The following is a 25,506-nucleotide window of genomic DNA, read 5'->3' on the forward strand; positions in this document are numbered from 1 at the left end:
TCCCCCCCCGCCCCGCGATCAAACGAGCAGCTAGCTGTAGATGGCGCTAGCTCCCCACCAGGCCGCACAGCTCGCCGGGCATCCTGTGTGCATTACACTGATTATAAACACTCATAATTGTGATTGTGCTGAGGTATCTCTCCCCCCCCCCCCCAACCTCGCCTGGCCTAGTCCCCATAGCTTCCCAGTCCTTGTATAGCCTCCCTTCTTACTCATTACTTTGCGTTTGTTTGTGGCCCCATTGATTTACAATGCAGAGAGCATATAAATATTGTTTACTTTTCTCCCCCTCCCTCTTTCTCTTTCTCTGTCTCTTTCATCGAGTCGGGGCGTCGATATCATTGGCAGTCATCGGGAGAGGGGGGGTGAACTCATTTCGAGCGGCGCCGGGGCGAAAGACAGTCAATCCTGAAATCTGATCCTAGCAGATGTGGGATCTCTTCTGACAGGTTGACAGTTTACACTTTCAGCAGCTTCCAATAAAGAGTCGGCGGAGCGGCGAGACGAGCAGAGGACGTTGTTCCAGGATGGCGGCCGGCAGGGCGCCGTGTCATTTTACCCGCCCCGGTAACGCCGTCGACGCCGCCAATCTCTGGTCAGTGTCACTCACCAGGCGGAGGGGCCTGGGGGGGTCATTATCACCGCAGCGCTAAGAGGCTAGGGCTGACTACCTGTCTTCATCACCACCTCCTCCTCCTCGTTGTCTCGTGAGCGGCCCTCACCCTGGCCTGTTTGTCCAACTCCCAGATTACGTGGGTGGGTTGGTTTTCTCGTTTCACTGACATCAGCCTCGCATGCCCCCCCTTATCCAGTGTTCAAGCACAGCCCGGGCAGAATGGGCATCGCCAAAGGACTTCCAACTGCTCTATTGCTTCACCGCGAATCAGTGGCAGTTTCCTTTACGGGGATTATTGATGGACAATAGCAACATGGCATGTTGCTATTTCAGGTGGCACTCCTTTGGAGTCCTCATTCTCTCGCTATGTAAGCTGATTTCCTTACATAAGCACGTTCGCAATTGGTGAGCCGAGGTACGCGCCGTGAAAACACCGGCTTGGAAGACGAGAAGGGAGATAAACAGGAGGGGGGGGTGGGGGGGGTGGGCTTTGAAAGAATTTGCCTTGGTCGCTTTTAGACGGCGGTGCGTGAGTCAGAGATTGCATGTTGTGCACGACGGTGACTCAGTGGAACATGGGGAAGGAGAGGAAGGGGAAGGTGGCTGGTCGGTTTTGTCTAGGGCGTCTCTTCGTTTCGCTTTCCTCGCTCTCTTTCTCCGTCTCCTCTCTTTATCGTCCTTCGCTCTCTGACGGTTCACTTTTTTTTTTCTTGTATTTTTTTTACTTTTCTTTCTACAGGTTGTTCTCTGTGAGATCAGACGTTTTCTTTCTTCAACAATAAGACAAACTTGAACGGGGAGAGAGGACACACAACGACACAAATCATCACGATTTCAAAACATCTATTCCTCGACACCTCTTTGCGTTTCTCTCTTGTGCTTGGCGCTCCTGTTTCTCTGTCCTACTTTTCCTCTCATACACAGACACACACAGACACACAGTGACGTAAACCACCACGGGCAGACAAACAGCCGTTTTCACGATCTGTTAGATGACTGAAGAGGCGGTGTTACTCCGTAAGAGGATGGGCCGGCCGCTGTTTGCCCCCCAGTCACCAACACGAGGATTTACAAGGCTGGGAAGACATGGGGACAGGGGTCACTATCTATTCCGACCCCTGCTGTACAGACATCTTGTGCAGACCTTGGCACTCTCGGATGAGCATGCACACGCACTCATCAACTCCCATTCGAGGCCGAGCCTACGCACACGTACGCGCCCCTTCGCAAAACCTGGAATGAGATATCGCTCTCTCTGTCTTGTCTCTCTCGATCTCTCTCTCTTTTCTCTCTCTTTTCAATTTCAATTCAATTCAATTGGCTTTATTAGCATTAAGGAACAAATGTTTATATTGCCAAAGCAACGGTGGAGCCACAGAAACAGTATTCATATCATTACTATGGACATCGGTATACTATTACAACTATTACTATAACAACCAAACATGGCAAATTCAGTTGAAAGATTAAAGCAGGAGAACTTTAACCTAACCTTAGGATTGAAGGACCTTTTCTCTCTCTCTCTCTCTCTCTCTCTCTCTCTCTCTCTCTCTCTCTCTCTCTCTCTCTCTCTCTCTCTCTCTCTCTCTCTCTCTCTCTCCCCCCTCTCTCTCTCTCTCTCTCTCTCTCTCTCCTGCCCTCCTCTCTCTTTCTCCTTCTCACCCCTCTCTCTCAGTCGCCACCAACCTCTGCAGCACGCATAACTGCTTAATGCATTTAATAACCTATAAATATTTATGCGTGTTATTCTAACGCGAGCACTAGGCCTCATTACTGCCTGATGGGTTCAAATAGGCCCGCAGTCCTCCTCTAATTGGAAGGCGATTTTCCACGCATTTTCTATACGGTTCATTTTCGACGCTGTGATGAAAAAGCGATCGGGCTATACTTAGGTGATTACACCTTCCTATTCACACGTGTGTTTGCCCGGTAAGACTCGTGTCCTTGCAGCGGGGACGTGTTCTCGCGGCGCAGAGATGGAGGAAGAGTGATAGGAGCTCGCAATCTCGGGGCTCGGTAACGACCCGCTGGGACGGAAAGCGTGTTTTTTTTTTTAAAGAGCACTCGGAGAGGATGGCGAAATGCTTAAGTGCTAGCATGCAATGTTGAGGCGGACAGTCGGCATGTGCAAGCTGAAGTTAAAGTGAACTGGGCGGGAGGGTCTGGTCTGGTCTTGAATGAGCCGGCAGGATGGAGGGGGTGAAGGGGCTGACCTCCCCGCATCGCCTGCCTCACTCTGCCCCACGCCCTCTCCGCAGTTTCCTGCTACTTTGATGTATGTTCTACTTTTCAAAGAACTTTTATATTGCCTTTTTTTATCATGCCTTTCTTTCCTTCTTCTCTTTCTTTTTTTTCTGTTTATGCTTGTATAGCTTGTGCCATTGTAACATCTCCCTGTCTCTCTCTTTCTCTCTCCGTCTCCCCATCTCTCTCCCTCCCTCTCCATCTCTGTCTCTCCCTCTCCCCATCTCTCTCTCTCTCTCTCTCTCTCTCTCTCTCTCTCTCTCTCTGTCTCTCCCCGTCTCTCTCTCTCCATCTCTCCCTCTCCATCTCTCTCTCTCCCTCTCCATCTCTCTCTCTGTCTCTCCATCTGTCTCTGTCTCTTCCCATCTCTCTCTGTCTTTCCATCTGTCTCTGTCTCTCCCCATCTCTGTCTCTCCATCTCTGTCTCTCCCTCTCTCTCTCTCCATCTCTGTCTCTCCCTCTCCCCATCTCTCTCTCCCTCTCCATCTCTGTCTCTCCTTCTCCCCATATCTCTCTCTCCCTCTCCATCTCTGTCTCTCCCCATCTCTCCCCCCCTCCCTCCCTCCCTCCCTCCCCCGGTCAGGAGAAGGAGAAGCTGTACGTGGAGCTGAAGCACATCCTGGCTCGCCAGCCTGGGCCAGAGGCAGCGGAGCAGCTCCACATCTACCAGCAGACACTCAGGGAGAAGACCAAACAGCTCAAGGTGCTCGCTCCCTCTTTGCCTTTCACCCCCCCCTCTCCCCGCATCACCTCCCTTATCCCTCCTTCAATCCCCGTCCCTCCTGAACGAGTCCTGATCCCTCCTCTTCCTCCTCGGTCTCCCCTCTTCATTGCTTCGGTTGGATCCTTTGTTTTCCGGCCTGCGTTTTAGTCTTCTCCGAGGTCGGCGAGGTCGCTCCGTGCGGTGTATTTCTGGACGTTTCCTCTTTATTTCCGTTTTCCTCCTTCTCTCCGGCGCTTACTGCCTCTGACTCATCTCTCCATCTTCATCTCCTATCATCTCTGACCACAGGCACAGAGATTGGTGCTCACAGCCACAGCACTGCTGGGACATGTGCCTGGGCGCTGCCTCATCCTCCTCCTCCTCTCCTTCACTCTCCTCCCCCCCCCCCCCCCCCCCCGCCCACCTCTCATCCTTCCCCTCTCGCTCCTCTCCCCCACGCCTCCACCCTGCCTCCTCTTCTGCCCTGTTTTTCCCCCCTCCTCCGGGTCCCCATCCCTGTGCACCATCCCTCCCGTGACCCTAACCGCCACTCCGCCTGCCAGCCCCGCTGAGGGCTTTTATGGGCTCCCATAAATCATTTCTCCCTCCCAGACCGGTTGTGAGTCCGAGGCCAGTTCACTTAAATGAATAATTAGTACCCACCCCCCCCCCCCCCTCCATCCCTACCTAATTAAGAGCTCAACCAGAATAAAATACGACGACGTTAGCCACTGACATTTGGGATTTTAGACACGGGCCCCCAAACTCCCTCCCTCCGGTGAATCGTTCTTTTTTTCCTTCCCACCCTCCTTCCCTCTCTCTCTCTCTCTTTTTCCATCTGTCTTTATCTCTCTCCCTCTATTTGGGGCTTTTTTTTTTCTTTCCTTTTTTGGATCCGGCGGGAGTCAAAACTCATTCAGACGACATTAAAACAGAAATATGAGGCAGGGAAGGGAGGAGGAACACATGAAAAGTTCTGAGAGCCATTTCACCCCCCCATCCCCCCCCCCCCACCGTTATACACGCCTTAGGGAACCTTGGGGTGGTCGTCAAGACGGCGAGCGCTCCCCTCTATCCGTCTCTCTCCCTCTCTCTCTCTCTTTCTCGGAGCTGAAAGAGCTGTTAAAATATGTCCGTTGAAAGAAAGAGGACTTTTAAAACACCTTAGGTGTGCAGAAAACACTTATTCTTCCTGAAGATCTGCAGCGTGCAGCACATCGGAACAGGCGCCACGTGAAAGGCAGGTCGTGCCAAGGCCTGCAGGTTGTGCCGTTCCAAACCTTATTTACAGATAATTTATTACTCTGCTTAATTAGATTTGCACCTCAGGCGACGTTGGCAACGGTTTAGCTAAACAAGCTAGCACAGAAGCTACGGCAATGCTAATATGTAGTTAGCACCCGTTTAGGCGGGACCGTTAGTCCCACAGAATGAATCGGTCTGCCTCCGTGAAATAATAGGAGCACGTTCTTCTCCTACTCGTATGAAAGGAAACTAATACCCCATAATTTTCTTTGTTTGGCTTTGTGGTGAAAAATACTGATCGTGGCCTAATGAATACGACTGCAGTAAATGTCAAGTAATGCTACTGGGAGCTGCTAATATCCTCACCGTTGAACAGCCTTTGATTGTGTCGCTTGAGTCGAAAATGGGGTCGAAGAATTGCAGTTTCCTTTCCCAGACGGGCAAAGTGTGTCTCGCGTCCTCCCAGACTATACCCCCCGCTGTTGTGCCCTTGAGCAAGGCACTGGACGCTCAAACCGCCGCCCTCGGGGACCCTGTCCAGACACCCCTCTGTCTCCTGTTGACACGCGGCCGTGTGTCGGACTGTGTTGCCCTGCGGACAGGGAGCACAGAGGGACAAACATGTCATGACTGACGATGGACCCGCCGTTCTCCTCCAGCTCAGCTGACGCGCGTCTCGACTTCAAATGTTGAATTCAAACGAACGGCGCTCCGTCTCTTGTAAATAACTGTGTTTAATGGCCAGGAGGGAACAAGACCCGAATGGGTTTCCAGCCGAGCCTGCGTTTCGCTTCCCCCCCTAACCCCTCGACTCCTTGTAGCTTCGCTGAACAGTTCCCCTCCGTCAAACTATGGACTGCGCTCCTCTCTCCTTCATGCCTCTCTGTCTCTCTCTCTCATTTTTTCCTTTCTTCTTGTCCTCTCTCTCTCTTGTTCTCTCTGTCACGGTTAGAGTTTTCTGTTGCCCGTCAGCACTATTAGGCTGGAGTTTATTTATCAGTCGTTGAGGAGAAGTCCTCTTTAGGCCAGATGGTGTAGAGCCATTACACAACACACAACCTTGTGATCACAGTAATCAGGTAGACTGCGTCTGGGCTGTCTGGGAGTTGAAGCACTCTTCGTTCTATGTACCATATGTACACAATCGATCTCACAGCTGTGTTTATAACACTGGATTATTTGGGAAACGACACAAAGAAAGGACTCATGGCCTTTGCTGTTCCACGAAGACGGACTGTTCTGTTACCTTCCGTCCTCCTCTCCGGTCTCCAGGCTCTGTCGTCGGAGCTCAACATGTACGAGTCCCAGACGCAGGACTTCAAGTACGAGAACGAGAGGCTGGCCCACGAGCTGCAGAACGTCAAGAAGAAGTACCTGAGCCAGAAGCACAAGGAGCAACAGAGCAGGTCAGGCTCCCCCCGTGGCCCCGCCTCAATCTCATTCTGGGGCATGGTGACCTGCGCTGATTGAACTGTTCGTGGGGGCTGGGAAAATGGTGTGTGTGTGTGTGTGTGCAGCCATCTTCTCCTGTGTTTGTGTGTGTTTGTGTAATCGTGACTGTGTGTGTAGGTGTGTGTATCTATTGTGTGCTTGCAAGAGTGTATTTATGCAGGTGTGGGTTTGTTCTGTCAAGCTTGTGTGTGTGTGTGTGTGTGTGTGTATGATTCTGACTGAGCATGGCCTTCAGCACCAAGGTAATGAGCAGATGTTGGCAATGGGGGCCTCTGACACGTCGTAAATGATACCTCGAATCAAACAATCTGCCCGGATGAGACAGGAGACAGACAGGGAGAGACACAGAGAGAGAGAGAGAGAGAGAGAGAGAGAGAGAGAGAGAGAGAGAGAGAGAGAGAGAGAGAGAGAGAGAGAGAGAGAGAGAGAGAGAGAGAGAGAGAGAGAGAAGAAAACGAGAATCAATGGCCCCGAGAATTAGGCAGACCTTTTTCTCTTTGTTACCTAGACAACGTTTGTCTGTGATGTACTGGGAAGAGGGCGGGGCCGGGGCAGATTAAGCAGTAGTGTGATTGTCAGCCCCGGGACCTGTGGGTGCCTGACAAAGCTGGGAGAGGAGGAGCTCTTCTGTTGTCTCTCTCTCCCTCCCTGTCTCTATCCCTCTCTCCCTCTCCCTCTCTCTCTCTCTCTCACTTTCTCAGAGAAGGATTTCTTGTCCTAAATTATGACTAATGAAATTGTCTGGGAGAGACTGAAAAAGGGAGAGGGAGAGGGAGAGAGAGAGAGAGAACACGCCAGTACTTAACCTCCCTCCACCTCAATTTCTATTAAGCCAGAGAGAGGGTGGCTGGAGTTACTTGTGTTCTTTAATATTGATTTATATCTGTTCACTCGGTCAGCCATTTTGTTTGTGGGCGTCTATTGAAAAGCTTCACACTTCTTCCTCCGCCTTTCACACAGAGATACACACACATGCACACACACACACACACACACACAAGTGCTTGGATTCAGTGTTCGGTGTCTTACATACGTAGATGTAGAGAGATGAGAGAGCTAGTACTCACACATAGGAAACTGGCTCACCTCAGATAATGGTCACAGATTGGACAGAAGGATTGGGTCATGCCTTTACCATCTGCTGCTGGTGAGTGTGGTTGTGTGCTTGCGTGAGTGTGTGTAAATGTGTGTGTGTGCAGTGTACAGTACAGCAATGTCCTCCCCAGCGCCCAGTCCTCTGGACGTGGATCAGGTGTCTGGTGCATATGCTGTTATCCTGAGCTCCTGCCAGGGAAACAGCACCCTCAACATGGATGCTTCTCCTGCACGGTGCTCTTCCATGAACACACTGAGGCTGCTTCCAGTAGGAGCAGTACAAGTCCTACTAGCTTCCACTGATCGTTTCCTGTTCTAGGTTCCAGTGCTAGTTTCCCGTCCTAGTTGCCAGTGCTAGTTTCCTGTACTAGTTTCCAGTGATCGTTTCCTGTTCTAGGTTCCAGTGCTAGTTTCCCGTTCTAGTTGCCAGTGCTAGTTTCCTGTACTAGTTTCCAGTGATCGTTTCCTGTACTAGGTTCCAGTGCTAGTTTTCCGTTCTAGTTGTCAGTGCTAGTTTCCTGTACTAGTTTCCAGTGATCGTTTCCTGTACTAGGTTCCAGTGCTAGTTTCCGTTCTAGTTGCCAGTGCTAGTTCCTGTACTAGTTTCCAGTGATCGTTCCTGTACTAGGTTCCAGTGCTAGTTTCCTGTTCTAGCTTCCACTGATCGTTTCCTGTTCTAGGTTCCAGTGCTAGTTTCCTGTACTAGCTTCCAGTGCTAGTTCCTGTTCTAGGTTCCAGTGCTAGTTTCCTGTACTAGCTTCCAGTGCTAGTTTCCTGTTCTAGGTTCCAGTGCTAGTTTCCTGTTCTAGCTTCCAGTGCTAGTTTCCTGTTCTAGCTTCAGTGCTAGTTTCCTGTTCTAGCTTCCAGTGCTAGTTTCCTGTTCTAGCTTCCAGTGCTAGTTTCCTGTAGTTTCCAATGCTACCTTCCCATACTACCTTATAGTGCTAGTTTCCAGTGTTAGCTTCTTGTGCTATCTTCCAGTGTTTGGCTGTACAACAGCTTGTTTATTTAGCTGCTTCATGCTTTAAAATGGACAATGTATTTACTAAGCCCACGCAGGTACAACACAATAGCAGCATATTTGTTTGTGTTTGTTTACGGTTCATTGGACAGACGCACTATACAAGCACGTACTGTACAGTCGTACACACTGCTGTAAAATTAGACTATAACTTGTGAATATTAGCATTGTGTGCCATAGCCTGCATCATATTCCTATTTGATTGTGCTTGCACTTTGATATGCCAGAGCTGAAGTCACCACATGTACTCTGATTAATTCACTGCTTGAAACATTCCCATTTAACATAGACACACTAACCTACACACACACACACACACACACACACACACAATCATTTGAATGTTAGACACAGCAGGTTTAAGTGCTCAGTGTGTGTGTGGCAAAACTAGCAGCCTAATGGCACTGATATTGATCTCTCTCAGAAACTCATCACAAAATCATGACACGCACACGCACCTACACGCACGCACACGCACACACATTTACATTTAGTCATTTAGCAGACGCTCTTATCCAGAGCGACTTACAGTAAGTACAGGGACATTCCCCCGAGGCAAGTAGGGTGAAGTGCCTTGCCCAAGGACACAACGTCAGTTGGCATGACCGGGAATCGAACTGGCAACCTTCGGATTACTATCCCGATTCCCTCACCGCTCAGCCACCTGACTCCCTATACACACAGGCGTCCGTCGAGCGGATACTTGTGCTGATTGAATAGAAAATGATTGTTGTTTCACACTGGCGAGTGTCCTTTGGTCAAAGTATTTAAACACTTTTGAAATTGTTTTCTTAAAGAGCCAATTAGAACCCTCTGATTGAGATGAGAGATTGTGAAGTGGTACATGATTCAACCTTTTGTAGACAAAAGAAGAAAGAAAAAACTTGCTGTAACATTTTTTACATTTGAACAGCTGTTTTTCTCTGAGCACTGTTAGTCCACTACCCCACCCAGATCTCTGGATAAAATACTGCTAGGCTTGCTACTTTTTTATAGTCTTTCAATTAGCATACGTTAGCTGCCTACACACTCGCACACATTTACCCACTTTCTCTCTCCGGCTAACTCGCACACAGACACACACACATGCGCACACACACACATAGCCTACTATACACCAACCGGGACTACATCCTTAAGCAGTGGGCAGAAAATCTTTGAAAGCTTAAAGCCGCAATTACAGTAGAGTCAATCGATAATGACAGGTTTTAGAGGGGGCTAAACGACTTTAAATGAATTTTAAGAGCGTGGCATAAATAATGCAGGGGTCTTAGGTGTATAATTATTGGTGACCACCAGACGCTGTTTAACCAAATGTAAATCCTCTTCACCACTACGCATGTCTATCTGGTATCCCCTCATTTTAGTTTCCAATGTAGTCTCCAACACTTCAACACAGAATGGGCTTTGGGTCATGTCTGGTAACCAAGACAACGGCTCTCCACTTCACCTCACAAACTGTCATTGGCAGCCATTACTCAGTTCGACTCAAATATCCGAAACGTTCTTGAATTCTTCCCAGTCTTGTGTCTTACGCCGGTGGTGTCTCTCTCATCCGACTCCTTTAACATGAACAGAGAAGGACTCCAAATCATTCCCGTTTCATCCCATGATTGCAATACTTCCCTTTCGGTTGCTCGTATGCACTGTGAGCATATGACTCATTACTCGTGATAAATTCTCTCCTCCTTTTAAACCTCAGTGGTTCTGAGAAAGAATATGTTATAAAGCAGGCTCTTTACACACGCATTGACACGAGAGCCTTAACACACGCGTGTGCACGCACACACGGAAACGCGCGCCGACCTTCTCAAATCCTTTCCACTCGCCATAGACTCTGATCATGTTTTTAACTTAAGAGGCGGTCATATGTGTACACTTGGGCCTAAACTCTGAGGCCCGGGCTTGTAAACAAGACTGCAATGAGATCAAGAACAGCACCTTCATCTTACTGTGTCAGAACCTGCTGACAGGGATCAAAGAGCGACGAGCAGGTGAAGAAAATAAAGTTCAAAAGTAATAGTTATTTTTTTCTGACTAGTCTCTGACTCAGTCTTCTCTCTCAGATTTGATTATATATTAAAGGTAAATATTACAGCGGTGGCTTTTTTTTTTTTTTTTTGCTGTAGGGCAGCAAATCCTGGGATGTATTTTTTGTGTTTATTTTTTGGGGGTAGGGCCAACAGTCAAAAAATGACTAAATGTAACATTGGCAGAAAGGCATTGTAGGAAGGGGCTAGCGTGTGAAGGGTCTTAACATTTACACGCGCACGCACACATGCACACCTTGGCTTTTTAAGTGATGATCAAGGCCTTCGCATTCACACTGCCCTCCTCCTCTGCTTCTTGTATCACATCCTCTCTCTCCTCCCCGTTATCTCTCCTTTTCTCTTATCTCTCTCGCCCTCTCTCTGAATTCATGATCGGTCAACAGCCTCTCCCTCTCTCTCGCTGTCTCTTTCCCTCTCTCTCTCCCTCCGTCTCTCTCTCTCTCTGTCTCTCTCCCCCTCTCTCTCTCTCTCTGTCTCTATGTCTCTCTCCCTATCTCTCGCTCTCTCGCTCTCTTGAAAGAGCGCGGGGTTGGCCTCTCCTGCTGCCCAGGTCTAGGATGGGGGAAACCTATCTGTGGGTTTGTGGGGAGGTGTCGTCTATGAGGCAGGGGGATTAGACATCAAGCAGCTTTGTGTCCTAAAGAGATGTGGGGAGCACCTCACTGGAAGGTCAGAGGATTTGTTTTGAAGTGATGGGCTCGAGTGCCAGAGAGTGTGAAGGTGGAGGCACTGAGATCCAGCTTGAAGTGGTCCTTGTGCACGAGGACCACCTTCCAGGACTTGGGGGATTAGCCGAGGCAGCACTGTAGAACGTAGCTACGTTGGGTTACATGTTACAGGTTCTAACGTGGTTGTGTGTGTGTGTGGGGGGGGGGGGGTCTCAGCGATTTCAGATTCATGCATTTGGAATACAGTAGGGACTAGAATATTTCCTTGCGGACACCAGCCACATAGATCGGACTGTTATGCCTCGTTTGCAAATTAACAGGATATAAAATGTAAATCCTGGAGCTGTTTCTTATCAAAATTCACATAGTTTGCCAAATTGGCCATTCAATTCATTGGTGTATAAAAAGTCCGACCTAGACCTTTTGGCATTAGGGCCGAGGCACAGTCTGAATGTCAATGCACAGTTTTGCACGAGAGCAAAAGTTGTACAACTTTTCAATGGCTTCTATTATTGACAGAAAGTTAGAACACCTGTCAAATAAAAACATGGCAGTAGTTGATCATACAATCGCTACAGTAGGTTTGAGTTTCAATTCTCAAACTGAGGTCGATCGGTGGCTAATAGCCTTCTAGCACTTTCTCAATGTATTGATTGTTGGGCGAGAAGAGGATAGCCAGTGGGGGTAACCTCTTATCTCAATAGACTATCCTCTCTCCTCCTCCCTCTCTCCCCTTTCTCTCCTCCTCCCTCTCTCTCTCTCCCACTCTCTCCTTCTCCCTCTTTCTATTTCTCTCTACCTCCAAATGAAGGTCATCCATTTCCAAACCTCGTGTCAGGTCTGCCCGTGCCAGCGGCGAGGGAGGGGGGGGGGGGGTAATCGATGACAATTAAGAATATTCCAGCGGCGTTTGTTGACTCGGGTGGAGGCAGCCCCCTAACAAGACGTGCTGAAGTATCGACGCCACGCTACGTCCACCGCAATAAGGAGCCTGAAATTAAATCACTTAATGCAATTGCCAAACAGCGCTTATCTTGATGAGGGGTGGAAATTGACATTTACAAATAAATCAACCATGACATGGGATTATCATGCTCCTAGATGGGTTACTGATACTGTGGGGGCCAAAAGAGGATACCTATACAAAATGTTAGAAAGTTTGCTACAAACAAGAACACAAATTAGTTATATTATTTTGTCATGAAAATACCTTTTACTTTACTTTACTAATCCGCCTCACCTTGGAAGTGATTTCTTTGAAGAATTTTTTTTGTGCTCATTTTTCCATCACAGTCGGGAAGGACTGCATCTCTGTCCGTGTTTGAGTATGTGTATGTAAATCCTGAGATTTTGACGATACGTAATGAGCGACCCCCCCCCCCAGTTTGACGCCTTCCCCCCGTAAAGAGAGAGAGAGAGAGACAGGAGGCACCAGGAGAGTTAACAAGAAATTGTATGCAAATGAGCCCATGGATTACTGCCACCTCTGGTGCGGACTGTGTGTGCGCGCAGCACAGTGGTTGTGTCGGTGTGTCTTTCACACGCGTTGGGGGGGGTAGGTGAGAGAGAGAGTGTGACCACGTTCATAAGGCCACCATGTGAACACGCAGGCCGGAACGGGAGAGGTGTCCAGGCCTGACATTGGCTGTGATGCCCCTGTGATGCCCCTGTGATGCCCCTGTGATGCCCCTGTCATACCCCTGTGATGCCCCTGTGATGCCCCTGTGATGCCCCTGTGATGCCCCTGTCATACCCCTGTGATGCCCCTGTGATGCCCCTGTGATGCCCCTGTGATGCCCCTGTCATACCCCTGTGATGCCCCTGTGATGCCCCTGTGATGCCCCTGTGATGCCCCTGTGATGCCCCTGTCATACCCCTGTGATGCCCCTGTGATGCCCCTGTGATGCCCCTGTGATGCCCCTGTCATACCCCTGTGATGCCCCTGTGATGCCCCTGTGATGCCCCTGTCATACCCCTGTGATGCCCCTGTCATACCCCTGTGATGCCCCTGTGATGCCCCTGTGATGCCCCTGTGATGCCCCTACATCTGCCCTGACCCCAGTCAGGTCTCTTTAGACTGCTCTGTCAGCAGGGAGAGGAGGAAGGAGGCCAGTAGGGCTCTGAAGCACACACACACCTACACACACACACACACAGACATGTACACGTTCGCACACAAACACATTTACGCATACATGTATTCACACACAAATACACACGCACACACATTTACACACACATTTACGCACACACACACACACACACGAGATAAGTACCGTATAAAGAGAGAAGGCACAGAGGGGGTCCGAGACAGCAGGTAGATATATAGCACCTCTCTCCCCTCAATTCAGCTGCTTTATGTCCCACATTCCAGACTTTTCAGGAGCAATCCTCCGTTCCCATCATTCCATAGTTTCTCCCATTACAGTACAGTAGTATGTCATACCCCCCCACCTCTCTCTCTCTCTCTAACTCACGGCTTAATTAGAGCTTAACAGGTTTTAATGCGACCTTGTGGGTCCAGATAGCTTGCAGATGAGAGTGCGGATGCTCTATAGGAGCACATGTCCTGGGATGAGGAACCAGAGACAGGGAGGAGGGAGGGTAGGAGGGAGGGAGGGAGGGAGGGAGGGAGGGAGGGAGGGAGGGAGGGAGGGAGGGAGGGAGGGAGGGAGGGAGGGAGGGAGGGAGGGAGGGAGGGAGGGAGGGAGGGAGGGAGGGAGGGAGGGAGAAAGGAGAGGAAAGGAGAGGAGAGGAGAGGAGAGGAAAGGAGAGGAGAGGAAAGGAAAGGAAAGGAAAGGAAAGGAGAGGAGAGGAGAGGAAAGGAGAGGAGAGGAGAGGAGAGGAGAGGAAAGGAGAGGAGAGGAGAGGAAAGGAGAGGAGAGGAGAGGAGAGGAAATGAGAGGAGAGGAGAGGAGAGGAAAGGAGAGGAGAGGAAGGGCTCATTTCACAGCAGGGATTATCAGGTGAATGGGAAGGAGTCCTCCTGTCGATCATTGTGTTTTGCAAACATGAGAACATGGGTTGGGATGTGTTTGAGTGTGTGTGTGTGTGTTCTTAGGTGAAGTTGGTAAATACATTATTTTAGATCAGAGGGGTAGTAAACATATTCAGCTTTGTTTGGCTTCATACCAACAAGACATTTACATTTACATTTAGTCATTTAGCAGACGCTCTTATCCAGAGCGACTTACAGTAATTACAGGGACATTCCCCCGAGGCAAGTAGGGTGAAGTGCCTTGCCCAAGGACACAACGTCAGACACTTGTAGAAGCTCTATATGAGTACAGTGTGTGGTTGTTTTGCACTTGCATGTGTGTATTAAAGTGTGTGTGTGTTCCATCTTCGAGGCCCTGCGACTCTTGGACAGTGTGTGTGTGTGTGTCTGTGTGTGACTGGTCTCCTTGCTGTCCACCAGGTAATTAATTAGGATAGATCGATGCCGCTCCTTTCAATAGTGATCAGTGTCTGATGCCATACTTATTTATCTGGCGGAGGACACACACCTAAACACACACCTCAACACACACCTCAACGTGGTGGAAATACTGATGATCCCTTTAGCAACCAGACACATGTTCCTGTAAGCGCAGACACACACACTCACACACACACACCTGCCACACGAGCGAGCACGCACACACACACCTTCACAGAAAAACACCCTCGATGATGAGCAGTCAGCACCTTCACACACACTTGCAGTGAAGCACACACAGATGTACCCCATGCTCTATGCAAGCGGACACACACACACGCACTCACACACAAAGATAAACACGTGTTTTTTTTTTTTTTTTTGGGTAAATTCATCTCCTTTATTCATTGTCCCTCTGGTGCTTTTGAACAGTAAATATCTTCAAACAACGCGCTTTTGGGGCGAGCCAGATCCAATTACAATCACCAGACACATTTGTCATGGAAAACATTGGGCTCCACAGACATACACCGGGATCAGCAAGATGCAGCACTTTGAATGGCTCGGCACGACCCTGCACTTCCGAAAGACGCCCGCAACAACGTTCAGTGTGTGCGTGCGAGCGTGTAGATGCGTGCGTGCGTGACAGGAGTCTACGGTAGCATACTTCAACGGTTTCAATCCGCCCCAACACGACACATCAAGCGCCCGTACAGAGAAGCAGACAGCCTCCCAAACTACCAAGCGAGGCCGCGGGGGCCGAGCCCCAACCTACGGGGGGGGGCCTCGAGGCCTGCGCCCCTCCACTCCAACACGAGGGCCTCTTCCCCGGCCCCCCCGGCCCCCCTCGTGTACACCTGTGGCTTTGTTCCCCGAGGGCCCTTCAAGAGGCTCCTGGCAGCCGAGCGGTCGCTCTCTCGCTCTGGCAGGGGCGAGAGGAGATGTGCCTGTCAGAGAGCCATCCACGCCCCGTCGCTGGTGGGTGGGGGTGGGGGGGGGGGGGGGGGGGGGGGGGGTGAGCCTCGGCCCAAACGCCGCCGCTCAGGAGCCAGTGGCGGGAGCGTCCGAGGGCGGGGTTGTGTGACGTGTGTTCCCGCCGCCTGGCTTGCGTGCGACTGTACCGGTGGCCCTGGCACGGTGTTTATCGTCTCACACACACACACATATTTACATTGAGTCATTTAGCAGACGCTCTTATCCAGAGCGACTTACAGTAAGTACAGGGACATTCCCCCCGAGGCAAATAGGGTGAAGTGCCTGACTCTATATGGCAAGGTAAATCAAAGCCGTCCGGACCTGGATTCAAAGTCTCCGATGAGCGTGACGGCGGACAGCCATGTTGTTTTTCCCGTTTGCAGATCTCGCCCATCTGTTCGGCGAATGTTTCGTTTGTGTTTTTTGTGTCGTCGTTTTGATTTGGGCGGGAACAAACCTTGAGTGGTTTATTATTAAACATTTTCTGTGTTTTTTTTTCCTCTCAAAAAGGTGAGATGTCTCATGGCCTTCTTGCAGGAATCCCATGAAGCAGCCGCTGTGTGCTTCAGGAGGTCGGCAGATTTGCGGAGGGGAGGGGGGGACAATGAGGGGAGGGTGAGAGGTCACTTTTGAAAACCTGGTGGAATTAGTCATGAGAATTCTCCCGTCTCTGGGGAGAATTTGAAAGAGTCTGAGGCCATGTCTGCAGTAGGCAGCTGCTCAGGGAATACGATGTGTGTGTGTGTGTGTGTGAGTGTGAGAGAAACAGATAGGCCGACAATGAGAGGGAGGCAGGAGAGGGATGCTGGTACCTGGAGCTAAAGATACGTGCGTGCATGTGTCTGCCTGGTTTGCTTGCAATTCTGTCTGTCAGCCTGTGACACATTTCAAATTTAATTTCCTCAAACTGCACCCATGCTGCAACTACCTTTCTCTCTCTCTCTCTCTCCCCTTTCTTCCCCCAAATGTCTCCCTCCTCTCCCCATCTTTCTACTAACCTCTCTCTCTTTCTCGGTCCCCTCTTTTCACCCCTCCCTCCATCCCCGCAGGGAGAGGGAGAGGAGCCTGGCCCAGGTGGACCCCTCGGTGATCCCGCCTCAGCACAGCGATGGATCCCGTTTCACCGGAGGGGGCTTCAGCCTCAAACACACCGGCAAACTCATCGCCTAGAGGGGAGGGGAGAGAGAGAGGGAGGGAGGGAGGGAGGGAGGGAGGGAGAGGGGGAGGGAGGGAGGGAGGGAGGGAGGGAGAGGGGGAGGGAGGGAGGGAGACGAAGCGAGGACAGGAGAGAGCGATCGAGAGGGGGAAAGAAAGCCCACGGATTTGGATTAGCTTGTCACGGAAACTCTCTCCCTCTTCCTCTGTGGCTCTCCTGCCCCCCCCCCCCCAGCCCCCCCCCCCCCTGTAAGACTAGCGCAAACGCTGTTTTTGCTCGAAGTGTATCATAAAAAGAAAAGAGAAATGTGTCTTTTGAGTTTGGCTCGGATGTTATGTCTTAATAAAAAACATATATATATATATATATGAAATACAACAAAACAGGAAGTGCGAGTTGAATCATCGCCATGTTCCGTTCACGCACGTTCCTCAGCCGCTGCTGCTGCTAGGTAACAGACCCGTTCCTCCTCCACCCCTGCAGTGGAGCGGAAGACACCTCAGGTTGGATTTTCAGCAGAGGAGAGTTTAAGTGAGAGTTTATTTGAGCTGATGAGATCCCCTCCTTCAGCGAGCCGGGAGAAGGAGGCGGAGGTGGAGGAGATGCACCGAGAAAAGAGGGGAAGCTCGAAATAAAGAGAGAGAGAGATGGAGAGACAGATAGAGAGTGTGTGTGTGTGTGTGCACATGGGTGTATGTATATGTTTGTGTGTGTGTCGATGTAAGGGTATTTGTTTGTGTGTGTGTGAGAGAGAGCACGAGAGAGAGAGAGAGAGAGAGAGAGAGAGAGAGAGAGAGAGAGAGAGAGAGAGAGAGAGAGAGAGAGAGAGAGAGAAAGGTGCCTTATCATTATTCCTCCCTGTGCTGCAGTCTTCCGCGTCAGAACTTCCTAAAAGCCTTCCATCATCATGAATAATTACATTTCTCAAAATTCAGATCTTGATAAGTGCGCTGGGCGGCACCGCTGCTCTCTGGCGTGCTGCACGCATTGTCTGTTCCCACCAGCGTGAAAACAGCAGAGGGGGATCCAGATTAGACTGGGCCCACCCTGTGCATTGCACCGCTTGCACAGACTTCCTGTGTTAGCACTTTGAAATGATCAGATGTCACACATAATGGGGTCTCAATTAAGGCTGGGTGATTCGGGGCACGTCATTATGGTGTCGTCCTTAAGTGTCCTTTAATTAACAGGGCTTGTGAAGGAGAGATTTTAAATGGGAGATAAAAGGGGGGTTTTCTGGTTCGACGTCCTTGCTTGTGCCTGAGTGATAGCTTTTACTGCATAGGTTCTTTTGTCAGTGAATGCACATTTTACTGTCAAAGCAAATCGATTTCAGTGGGACTGTTAGTTTTTACATGACGGTTGTTTTCGTAGAGCTATTCCCTACACTAGACTTTTAAGAGAAAACGCTGTAATTAGCAATTAGCTCCAAAATACATAAAGGAAACGTTGGGTTTATGTAACCCTGTCGATTCAACACAACATTAATAATAACCTCTCTATGCACTTCAAAGTTCTCACAAACACTCCAGTAGAGCAAATGCAAAAGGAACCGCGAGCACTGCAAATACTCAGCTCCACCTCCCAGTGTGGGTCGAGTGACCCGGACAGTTTGTTCCGACACTTTCAACAAGCGCACAGATCTCTCACGTAGGACAACAGTACTTCTCCATCAACAGACCTTTTACCATATCAAAAATAAAAATAAAAAATTCCCCCCGAACAGAGAGTTGTTATACTAACTCCCATCATCCTTCCATCTCTGTCTTGACACATCTCGCTCCCCTATCGCTCAGAGCTTCCGCGCAGCAGACGACCCCATTACCGAGTGTGATGCTGAACACTCGAGAGCGTTGCCTGTCAGCGCCAAGGACTGACTTCCCTTCCTATCAACCGGGAGATCAAGCGAGCGTGTGGGAGGGGGGGGGGGGGCAGGACTGGACCAGGCCTCGTGCAGCCACACCTGAAGGTGGTGATGAGCCCGGACCGACGTAGGGTTTGAGGCGTGACCCTCGCGGCGCTGCAGGAAACCTTTACAAGGATGTCTCAAGCAGGACAGACGAATGACAATTAGATCTCGAGGGATGAGGGACTTCCATGAGGTGTTTTCATTCGAGTGCCATGTCCTCTGTTTTTGGACGGTGCTGTTCTGTGTTTTTGGCGGAAAACCTGTAGCCAAAGCTGAGCTTCCATCTATTCAGTACACCAACCAACTCCTCTTCTGCTTTTCACTTAATCATTCGAAGACTATTTGCTCCACAGGGTCTATTCCAGTTCTGTTTAGCAGCAATAGCAGAGAGAATGCCAAATGGGCCTCTCTCATTGTTAGCAAACAGTTTCTCTGAACCTAATGGGTGCTATATTTCTTCAACTCTCCTTTTAGCTTCGCCGCTGTTCCCGGAAAATAGGAATTCAGGAGCCCAGGGGAGTCGTTCTATATTATAGCTTCCTTTTCTGTTTGTTTCACCTCTTCTGTCTTCTTTTCAATGGGAAATCACTGACACTTTCTCAGGTGTGTTGCTAATTACCATTCGTCTCTAAATAGGACTTCATTTGTTTGCTTGCACGTGTGTGTGTGTTTTCTCACCTTTAAATGACTAATATTCCCACTCCGCCGTTTTCAATTTTGCCACAAAACGTGTTTTTCTGTCTCCCTTGTTTTGCTTCTTTCATTTCTCTTCTCGATGGGAATCCGCCAACATGTTGATTACTGTATTTAAATAGGACTAAATAAGGTTTTCATTCACTTTATTTTTTACATCGGTAATATTTCCACCTGGACGAGGAAAATGTGTTTTTTCCTTCAGTTCTGTTCTTCTTCATAATTCTCCCGCTGTAGGAGCCTTTGTCCTATTGGTGGACTTCCATTCCATATAATTGCTAATTGGTTCTTGCCTGAGGGTCTCAATACAGGCTTCTCTGTCCAGCAAACTTGCTCCGCCATGCATGCATAGGAGTCAGGTGGCTGAGTGGTGAGGGAATCGGGCTAGTAATCCGAAGATTGCCAGTTCGATTCCCGGTCATGCCAACTGACGTTGTGTCCTTGGGCAAGGCACTTCACCCTACTTGCCTCGGGGGAATGTCCCGTAGCGTCTGCTAAATGACTAAAAATGTAAAATAAAAATGTAAATGTAAATCTCTACCGTAGCTCACCCCTGCTATCCGAACTGCTTCTGGAAGAGCTCACTTCTCTCCTCCAGCTACCTTCCTGCTCGGCTACTCTGAATTCAAAGGGTTCTGGATCACCACCTCCCAGGCAGCCGTCACCGTCCATGGCTCCAGCAGTCTCGCGACACGCGAAACATCTTGAAGGCCGGTTTCTCGAAGGGGACGGAGTCTAGTGTCTCCTCGGCTCCGGGGGCTGAATGGCGAGTAACGAGAGCAGATCTCTGAAGTGGCGAAACGCACGGAGGGAAAGGAGGCCGGGTTTTCAGAACGGACCGCTAAGTGGGTCATCCAGTTTGCCTTTGTTAACAGATGGTGTTTGCTTTTTTTTCTTTTTTTCTTTCAATGTTTCCTCTTTTCTCTCTATCTCTCTCTCACTCCCCCCCCCCCCTCTCCATCTCTTCCGGTGACGGTAAACAATCAACACACACAGGAAATGCATCATTGACCTCCTCACTTAGCAGGCTTAGCTAGCCTGCGGACCCAGCTGATGTTGCAAAGGGAAAGTGAGCAGGTTTAGGTCGGTTTGGCTTCAGGGACTCAAGAGTGTCTGTACAGAACTTGACAGTTAATGACCAGCGTGTTGACATTTAAGAGAAAGGTGTGCTGTTTTTAAGTCTTTCTCAAACGTTCAAAGTTGCCCTCACAAAATGGTAGCATCCTGACTCCCCGACGCCTGAACGCCCAGTTGACCTTTAGGTCCAAAAGAACAAAAGATCTGAATGGAGATGTAACCGGCGCCTTTTCACCGCGTGAAGGTCAAGTTCCGACGGGGGGACAAGCCGGTGCAATTCCGTGCAAAGGTTTAGTGCTACGGTCTCCACACGTCCTTAGACAGGCGTGTTTTGTTTGGAAGCTGCATAATATATCACGCCAATGATCGTAACACTGAGCACCTGATGGAAGACCCCACAAGAGGTTCACTTCGAGGATTGTTATTATTCTGTATCCTGTTCCTTGTGTCCGGAAAGTTCCAACTTGTTCCCCTTTGTGGAGCGTTACGAAAGTCTCCTCTCATTCACCTTTTGTGTGGCACTGAACAGGACCGCTCAAAATAACTGTTATCTAGTCGTTCATGAATAATGAATGCCGTGCTGATGTCACACTCCTCTGTAAGAACATAGTGGGTCAAACAAAAAACAACAAAAAAAGCCCAAGGGCAGTTTTGAGATGTGTCACGCCCTCAGGTGTGTGCGGTGGGCTTGCAGATGGACCAGTGTACTACACAGGGATGTTTTTGTTGAAACCGACCACCCCAGCAACAGGACTGCCTCATTACCTCCTCACCCGACTGCAGCACAGGCACTGCTGGCCTCATCTGGCCCTTGGTGGGTTGAAAATTGCGCTTCCTTGAACCCAGGCTCTACATATTTCCTGTAAATCATTCATTTCGCACATACGTTCCCCACACCATGTTCCATGTCAAGTATTTTAATGCACATCCCATGTGACCTTAGTAAAACACTATTTATGAGGCACTCACTTTTTCCCCTCTCTGTTGTCAAGTCATGGGCTCCAGAGTCCTCTCAGAAGTGGGCAGTGCACAGTTAGTTTTTTTCTTTCTAGATTCCCATGTCTTCTCATTTATCGGTTCTTTAATGACTGCATGGATGCACTTTGCTGTTTTCCCCCTATCCCTCTCCCTGCTTCCTGTGTGTGCCTCTCTCCCTGCCCCTCTCCCTGCTTCCTGTGTGTGCCTCTCTCCCTGTCCATCACCTCTCTCTCCCCTTCTCTCACACGCTTTCTGTTTTCCCTCGATTTGTCTCTTTCCCCCTCCCTCCATCCTCCCCTCTTTCTTTCTCCACTTCCGGTGGTTTCTCTCGCCTGCAGCCTGTCTCATGTGAAGGCCATTAGAGCAGAGCCCTAGGCCCGCTTGCCTGCCTACTCCTGATTCCTCCCCTCCAGCCTGTGCCTCGTCTGCCTACATGCCAGCCTACCTACCTCCCTGCCAGTGCACACATACCCCTATCTGTCCTCTGCCTGCCTGCCAGCGCCTGTATCCAGCCCGCCTGCCTGCCCTGACTTCCATTACAGAGGCAGAGACTGAGTTAACAGAGCCCCAGTGGAGGGAGGCCGATAACAAGCCGAGCTGTCCGTCTTTTCCCCGCTCCGAACGGAGCACTCTGGGGCGCAGCTGGAGAGGGGCTGGACTTGCGGAGGAGGGCACCCAGGGGCTGTCACTGTTACCTCCTTGTGCTCAGAGCATTGTGGTTCACAGACTAGCAGACGGACGGTTGGAGGGACTGGGTTATTAGTAGCCCCCGGGGTCTCAAGCGGAGTCCCACGCCCACATCATCATCCAGGGCCTCCTACAGACATATCACATGATGATGAGGTTTCGATTGCTTGAATTGTCGATACTGGACCCAGGCTAGCACCTTCTAAGCCCCTCCGAACCTAGATTTTCCACAACACCACTTTCTAGGCGCAAAATGTCTATCTAGAGGACGTTGTTTTGTCTCGTAACAGGAGGCTTTGGTGGAGGACAAACGTGTGTCTGTGTATCTGGTTGATATCCCCCCTGCCTCCCTTCAAACACACACATACACACATGTCCACCCCAAGCCCACTATCCACTTCTTTAAAGGTGATGATAGTGTCTGCATTATTGGAAAACAGAGTTGGATCATTCCAATTACACAGGCTGCACTGATGCACCCGGTGATAATGGGCTGAGGGAGGGAGGGAGGGAGGGAGGGAGGGAGGGAGGGAGGGAGGGAGGGAGGGAGGGAGGGAGGGAGGGAGGGAGGGAGGGAGGGAGGGAGGGAGGGAGGGAGGGAGGGAGGGAGGGAGGGTATGGCCCCCATCTTTCTCTCTTCACACACACAGACACACACACTTACAGTATGTACATATCTGTCTAATTAAGGGACCTGTAGCTCCTGACTGCAGACCACGTGATCAAACACCATCTGTATGCCACAGCTCCCCTTGGCCTCGTGGAATCAGCCTTCCTAATCAATAGCTACACCAGGACACACAACAGGGATCACCATGGAGATTCCACACGTCATTACTAACCCATTGGCACCTTGGATAAAGTATTTAAAGAGCTTCTTTTGTTTGACTGATTATTCAAGGCCTGGTAACCCAGAGGTAATAGACTAATCCCGATGATAATGAATGGACTTTTCCAGTGTGCGGTAACCTTTGTGCTTCTCGGTAATAATGCATCACGCTCATTTTGTTTCTCGCTCGAACTCGCATGAGGTTTGCTGATGAATGATCGATTCTGAGTTCTGTTGTTTTTATAGTTTTGCCGAGCGGAATCCCAGGCTGCTTCCTGTTTCTGTTGATTTAGCATGTTCCCTACTGGTGAGCCTAACTGGACACTGCGGTCCTGAATATTGCAATATCACAGAGAGAGACCATGCTGGACCAGTCTGACAGACATGAGCTTGCTGATGCTACGCAGCCCATTACACACCGTGTGTTTGCACGTGCGTGTAAGAGAGGGAGGGAGAGTGTTTGTGTGTGCGTGACAGAGAGCACGTTTGGGGGCGAGAGAGAGGGAGCGAGGGAGGTGCGTGCGTGCGCGCCGCAACACACGGGAGGTGCCAAAACACATTTTAATGTGTTTCGAATGTGCTGAGGAGCCAATTGTGTGACTGGGGGAAGAGAGAAGACCGAGAAATAGCTGGCTAACTGGCTGTGGTATGTGACAGGTGTACGAACGCCACATCAGAATACAAATAACTAAATTGCCTGTGATGCTTTGGAGAGGGAGAAGGAACCCCCAGTGGGTTTTCTCCCCCATATCATCGTAGCGATTACTCCGAGTGATGTAGACCAACCTTGAGGCTAGGCCGCCTGCTCTCGTGGGAGGATGGGGAATGCTCCTCGGTAAAAGAAAAAGAATAATATATATACTTTACATGGATACACTGTACGCTTGTTTTTAAAAGCTGACGTTGCAGTTATTGTCATGTCTGGTGGTCTTGAAGGACATATCTCGGGGGACACTTCCCACCCGGTTGTGATAATATCTGTTATTAAGAAAATGGGAGATGTTTGCGTGTATGTGTGTGTACTGTCAGTATCCGTGTGTGTGTATCCGTGTGTGTGTGTATCCGTGTGCATGGGCCTCTGCAACGACTGAAGGCTAATGTATGACAAGAGTACCCTGTGTGTGTGTGTGTGTGTGTGTGTGTGTGTGCTAGAAAGAGAGGGAGAAAGGTGACAGCTGGCACGTCCTACAGTGGCGATGCACAGCCCATAATGTTGCTACCCACCCAGTTCCCTCCTCTCCTCTGAGTCAATTACAGAGTTGCATAGTTTAAGCAACAACAACTGCCACCAACTCCCCTCTCTTTATCAGTTTTGTTTATCAGAATGCCTACTCCAGTAACACACACTACCTCTGATAATGAACTTCCTGTGGGAATGTCATTTTTTCCGTACGTGGCGGGAGAGCTAAGCAATCTTCGGTCTGCGCTCAACCGCAATACAATCACGGCTTAACTTACCTCATGAATTATTTGTCAACCTTTGTCGCTCCTGTTGATTCCTTGTGTATTCAAGCACCTACTTTCCCTGCCTTGGAGACTCCGTTTCTGCACGGCAAAGCCTGGCGGTTATTACAGCTGAGTTGCTGTTGACGGCGGCTGTTTGCGTTCAAACGTGAGTTGTGGCTCAATTATTTTGGCGGCGCCGGCTGGTGGAGATTGAAGGTCTACAGTAGTGTGGCGATAACAGGGGTTATGAGGACACTCTACTGGCGATGAGAGGAACCTTTCTGGAAGCCTGAAGGAAGGCAGGAGAGATAAGGTATATAGGCCTCGGGTTGTCTTCTGAGGTTCAGTCGTATCAATGATTTACCTTCAAGTGAATTAGATAGAGAAGCCATCTGAAATTAGAAAGGGGAGGATAGAGAGTGAAAGAGAGAGAGAAAGAAAGAGAGAGAATGAGAGAGAGAGAGAATGAGAGAGAGAATGAGAGAGAGAGAATGAGAGAGAGAGAGAATGAGAGAGAGAGAGAGACAGAAAACATAGGGTGAGAGGGATTTTTCCCTTTCGAAAGTCTCTCTTTCAAGAGAGACAGATGGAATGTAGAGGTATCCAGACTCCTCACTGCAGGGGGAAGGGGTTCATATCCCCCACCCCAAACCTGACCAACGCTTCTAACAGGAAACACTGCCATAACAATATGGAGGAGATTCAGTAGACTGAGGCCGGGGGAATATGGAGCAGGTTTTGCCAGCCAGAGAAACATAATGATACAACACCACAATCTAATGTGAACATAAATCACTTGTTCACCCTAATGTTTCAACGACAGGTGTCACATTAGGCCTACTATTTTTAGGTTATACTAACATGTGAGGGACTGTGCACACTACCAATTAGCAACAGTACAAACTTGAGCTGGACTAACTATTATTAGGCTGCATCTCCATAGTGAGCTGTTGCTTGCTGTGTGCAGTAGACAAAGCCTCAAGGTGGTTTAAACATCTCAAGGACAAGGTGTAGGCTAAAATGGTATAATATAGCCAGTATCAATACAAAAAGCACACAGATAATGAAGCACAGCCTCAAACATTTTTTGGGGGCGTTGGTTTCTCCCTGAATAGTACTATATCTTTTTGATTTCCTGTCTCGAAGACATTTCCTTCAATTTCTCGTTTAGTCTCCAAGACAATATCATTTTGCCCCCTGCAGTTAAAGAAAAATTGTTGAAATTAGGCTTGATTTGGGTCTT

At 49.6% G+C, this 25,506-nt stretch overlaps 1 protein-coding gene across 1 annotated transcript in view; it reads left to right on the forward strand.

The window, feature by feature from the left end:
- The window catches only part of cfap58 (cilia and flagella associated protein 58), a 51,029-nt gene extending 34,371 nt beyond the window's left edge, over nucleotides 1-16,658 (forward strand). The window contains 3 exon segments of the mRNA XM_067259860.1: nucleotides 3,444-3,563; nucleotides 6,081-6,214; nucleotides 16,538-16,658. Of these exon segments, the coding sequence (XP_067115961.1) occupies nucleotides 3,444-3,563; nucleotides 6,081-6,214; nucleotides 16,538-16,658 (375 nt within the window).
- The last annotated feature ends 8,848 nt before the right edge of the window (nucleotides 16,659-25,506 follow it).

This window comes from Osmerus mordax, chromosome 21, assembly GCF_038355195.1.
Source record: "Osmerus mordax isolate fOsmMor3 chromosome 21, fOsmMor3.pri, whole genome shotgun sequence".
NCBI lineage: Eukaryota > Metazoa > Chordata > Actinopteri > Osmeriformes > Osmeridae > Osmerus > Osmerus mordax.